The sequence below is a fragment of the Hyposmocoma kahamanoa genome, unplaced genomic scaffold, assembly GCF_003589595.1.
Source record: "Hyposmocoma kahamanoa isolate Upper Pololo Valley unplaced genomic scaffold, ASM358959v1 210, whole genome shotgun sequence".
In the NCBI taxonomy this organism is placed as follows: Eukaryota; Metazoa; Arthropoda; class Insecta; order Lepidoptera; family Cosmopterigidae; genus Hyposmocoma; species Hyposmocoma kahamanoa.
Window position 1 is genome coordinate 1,118,037 of NW_020653731.1, and position 3,922 is coordinate 1,121,958.

The following is a 3,922-nucleotide window of genomic DNA, read 5'->3' on the forward strand; positions in this document are numbered from 1 at the left end:
CCGGTAACCGATTGTTAACTTTTTAGCTTCAGTTTGTATGTATCTATCGGATCCTTTAGGGTTTTGAACTGAGTCTTCAGACATCGCTTGATCAGCAGATCGTACAGTGAGATTACGTTAAATAGTAACACTGTATATTTTAATTACTATGAAATCGAATAACAACTTGTACTTTCTATTAATTTTAACGACCAAAATAGGTACTAGGCGAAGGCATTGTGTGTCGAGGTTCACCGGCAGAGGGAGCGCGCGATACACTCTGTAACCTACAGGTGGCGACTCTGTCTCCAGTTTTTCGTCCATGCTCATGACCGTTTCCGACATATACATATTAACAAAGTTTGAGTCGGTTTTGAGTCTTTTTTTAAAGAAAATTACCTTTTTGGCGCTAGATTTAATTATTCGTACAGGATAAAGGTAAAAAGTAAATTGGTAGCAGTCTTAAACTTCTTCAACATTTGTAATATTGGGTTTATTGAACACCACGATGTTTTACAGCCATGATATTCATTTTATTTTGTGAAAATACTTCACTAGTTAGTTTTAAATATTAATACAAAGATCGAACACTTAGAAAAAAATCCTTCGATCTGACAGGACTCTAACCTTCGTCTGTAATGCCAATCTAGGGCAACCGGTCTACCTAAGTTACAGATCGAGTCAAGATGGAAGAAGGTCTGCACCTTACAAATTTCTCTATGCGTTTTGTTACAGAGCTTTGTTTTGTAGCGCCATTTATGGGAAATCTATGTAAGTTTTTATCCACTCAGCCAGGTACCTTTACGGCTACCAGAGGTTGACAAGAGATGTCGCTTTTTTAATTACAACGTTGAACTACTATGATATTTTTTGTGAAATTACTCCACCTGCGCCTCGAACCTGCGAATGTAATACCAATCTAGGGCAACTTTAACATTCACCTAAATGTATCACAGCTATCTCCCTGTGTGAAATTGACTATTAAAAATGTCGTCCTTAAAAAAAAGATCATCATCTCCGAGCGTGGAGAACGATTCCATCCATAATGTATATTGGGTGATATCTATAAAACGCCCAGGGTAGCTACAATTGGGACCGCTTATACTCAAGCCTACCTGGAAAATAATAAAACTTGAAAAATAGGTACATTTTTTATGAGTTTTAAACACGTAACAAGATATAAAAGTAAGTTACAAAACAGTTTTCTGGCAAAAACTAAAAAAAAACTAAACTTTTTTCATATACTGCTGACACAAGATGGTGGAAAAAACAAGAAATCCATATTGTGGCGCCTAAAAAGGGACTCAACATACACTCTACCGTGTCAACTTATAATAGACAATAATCTCTTCATTGGCAACACTGCCCACTGTTCAAGATACCGCATATTTTTATTTCTTACCAGTACAATATTAAGTTTATTGAACATCACGATGTTCCACTAGTTTGTTATAAGTATTAATAACAAGTTAGTGAACACTAAGAAAAATTTCTTCAATTAGGCTGGATTCCACCAGCGCCTTTCGTATACCATGCCTGACGCTCTCCTAACTGAGCTACCGAAGAAACCAGAAGATCTTACGAATTTTCCTATGTCCTTATTGAAGATCTTTTTTAAAGTTTTTTTACTGTAGCGCCATCTGTATCTGTAGTAATTTTTTTCTTACCAGTAACCATAGATAATAGATATTTACCAATATCCAATATCCACTGGCATTAGAAGCCATTGCCATACCATTCTCCCAGGTGCAATTTTTTGGCGGATCTACACTAAACGCGCAATGGTAATCTACTGGTTTTTCCCTCATGTCTGCTGGATCATTCGCCTGAAATATTTATAATAGCAAAGATTTTAGACACGATTTCTGTTTTACAATATCAAGTGACGGGACCAAGTGACAAGCTTGTCCATAGCAGTTACAGTGCCATTCAAACCTGTAAATCGAAAGGTCTAAAAGGCCTTCTCAATCAATTTGTCACAGCGCCCGTCACCCTGAGACATAAGTTAACAAATTCCATGCATCTATGGGGTGCACGATAGGAGCCTAGCATATTCCTTATGCTAATTAGTAAATCCTTTCACTACGACAGCAAACATGTGACATTCTGGGCTACAAGTCTATGCTATCGATACGATAAGTAGTCCCATGTGCCTGTAATTTCCCCGGCACCCTTACCCTTCGGCGGACGCAGTAATTTTCACATTATTGCTTGGAGGCAATAATAGGTAAGGTATACAAACTCCTTCACAAGGAGATGCTACTAATCTGACAAATACAGACTTAAAAATATAACATGCAAACACATACGGAACAGTAAAAAATCTAACTATAATGCAAGACTTTAAGATTTTGTCAAAGGCTTGTTTAGGAAATGGTTGGTTTAGTATGGGTTCCCTACTTGAGAACGAATGCTGTTTGATCTAACATTAATTGCGCGAAAACGTTTGCTCGATGGTCCATTTGACCTATGAATCGTGAGCTGTAAGGTTTGTTCTGTAAGGCATCAAAATCTTGAAAGGACATTTGCTCTAACGATCAACAGCCAAAAAAGTCATTTCTCGAAAAAGGAGACGGAGCCTCTTGTTCACACCTTGAAATATAATAAAAGATACAAAATACGACACATAACTAAATTTTTCGAGAAATCACAGTTTTGGTGATTGATCGTTAGAGTAAATGTCCTTTCGAGATTTTGATGCATCGATGTGGCAAACCTTAGAGCTCACGATTCATAGGTCAAATGGACAATCGAGCAAACGTTTTCAAGCTATTAATATTAGTTCAAACGGCATTCGATCTCAAGTAGGCAACCCGTTCATAGTATTAAATGTGTCACATAAAATTATAGGATTTTTTAAAGCCATTTACATATTTTTTTGCAGCTTATGAATTCTCAAAAGAAATCTTGTCCCAAATAGCCCAATTTATGCGGTGGGACGAAATATCTTACCAGGAGTCTTTGATAAAACTCATCACATATCGTTCGATCCAAGTACTGCAGCTTGAAAAAGATTTTTTCCAGTAATTCGTTTTCTGAAAATGTCAAAAGCTATTTTCATATTTTTTTCTTTGCAGCTTTATAAATTGTCCCCTTGTCTGATTTTTGGCGTTATTAGACCATTATGTGGGTTATGAACCGATAATGATTTTAGGAATGGTGCAACAGTACTGAATGTACAAGTAACCACACTTTAAGGTATGGAAATAATACATGACATCACTTTTGGGTACAGCATTATAATATGTAATGTAGAATAAAATCTCTTTCGGACCATGATCCATAGTAATTCCATCCATCTTAATTCTAGTGAAATGCCAATAAAATATTTACTAAGCATACCATCAGTAAATCCGATTGCATAGAGCTCGCCGTTACTGCTAAATGAGTCAAAAGGCCAACAAACCGGAGGCAGTCGTACAGCCCCTTGACAAAATAAAGTAAAATACAAGTACCGAACTACATAAAAGAAGTGGTTGTACCAATTTTGAACCAAGTTAGCCCAAAATCGCTCAATATTTTTATTTATTAGACAACATAACATACGTTGCTCTGATCCCAAGTAGCTAAAGTACTTATGCTATGGAAATCGGAAACATCAAAGATACCATAAACACCCAGATCCGAGACAATATAGAAAAGTTAGTTTCTACATTGACATGGCCGGAGATTGAACCCGGGACCTCAGAGATAGCGACACCATGAAAACCGGTGTGCAGGCCACTCGATCATGAAGGTGGTCAATTCAACATTAATTAAGGACTTACAATGCCATGGCATTTAGTAATGACCAAACAAACAAACTAATAGATAGGGAAGCCCTTTTTCTGTTTCGATATTTCTTTTACTGCGTGTTAATAAGTACACAAGTAACAGTCTTCACAAGGAATAGTTACTAAAACTTTTAGATATCCCAAATTAAACCCTGTACGAATGTACGAAC

At 36.7% G+C, this 3,922-nt stretch overlaps 1 protein-coding gene across 1 annotated transcript; it reads right to left on the reverse strand.

Annotated features, from left to right (window-relative positions):
- Positions 1-604: 604 nt before the first annotated feature.
- On the reverse strand, positions 605-3,278 carry LOC113227333. Its single transcript, XM_026460227.1, has 4 exons — positions 3,254-3,278; positions 2,932-3,014; positions 1,674-1,805; positions 605-1,094 (listed from the first exon to the last, which is right to left on the reverse strand). Exons 1-4 carry the CDS (start codon positions 3,276-3,278, stop codon positions 936-938), a joined length of 399 nt encoding a protein of 132 aa, XP_026316012.1. The 3' UTR covers positions 605-935.
- Between the last annotated feature and the right edge of the window lie 644 nt (positions 3,279-3,922).

Coding starts and splice junctions, on each gene's coding strand:
- LOC113227333 (XM_026460227.1), bottom strand. CDS start 3,278: ATGGATGGAATTACTATGGATCATG. Junction 3,015..3,253: donor TGGAATTACTATGGATCATG/GTCCGAAAGAGA, acceptor TGACATTTTCAG/AAAACGAATTACTGGAAAAA. Junction 1,095..1,673: donor CCAGTGGATATTGGATATTG/GTAAATATCTAT, acceptor ATTATTTTCCAG/GTAGGCTTGAGTATAAGCGG.